The 458-nt window shown below is 44.3% G+C and overlaps 1 protein-coding gene across 1 annotated transcript in view; it reads left to right on the forward strand.

Annotated features, from left to right (window-relative positions):
• LOC119585959 (sialin-like) overlaps positions 1–458 on the forward strand; it is a 2,592-nt gene that overhangs the window by 706 nt on the left and 1,428 nt on the right. The window contains exons 3-4 of the mRNA XM_037934674.1: positions 54–139; positions 318–447. Of these exons, the coding sequence (XP_037790602.1) occupies positions 54–139; positions 318–447 (216 nt within the window). The remainder of the gene's footprint in view (positions 1–53; positions 140–317; positions 448–458) is intronic.

A 458-nucleotide genomic window follows, 5' to 3' on the forward strand; every position in this document is an offset into this window, starting at 1 on the left:
AAATGCAACACTATACAGAATCATAGATTTTAACCAATGCTTACATTTTCCAGGGTGTGTTTCCCCGCTATCACTTCCCTCTTGGCCCTCAGAGTGCCACGCTCAGAAAAAGACATATTTACTTCATTTGTTTACGGAGGTCGGTGTGTTGGAATACTAGAAACGAAAGTACAATAATCAAAGAATTTATTGAGGCGAATGATACTATACCGTCACATTCACACACGATATAAGTGTTTGAAGTGAATTAGTAAAGTGTGTCAAACGAATTAATAAAAATGAAAGGAATTTCAGCGTGTATCTCTCTCCCTCGAAAGGTACTCGGGTGGGGGTCGCAGTGAGCTTGATATTGTCCGGATGGCTCTACGACAACCTCCTCCTCGGGGATGGCCCTCCACCTTCTACTTCTTCGGGGGGTTCGGCGTCCTTGGTGGCGCTCTGACTCTTGTTTTTGCGGA

The sequence above is a fragment of the Penaeus monodon genome, chromosome 20, assembly GCF_015228065.2.
Source record: "Penaeus monodon isolate SGIC_2016 chromosome 20, NSTDA_Pmon_1, whole genome shotgun sequence".
In the NCBI taxonomy this organism is placed as follows: domain Eukaryota; kingdom Metazoa; phylum Arthropoda; class Malacostraca; order Decapoda; family Penaeidae; genus Penaeus; species Penaeus monodon.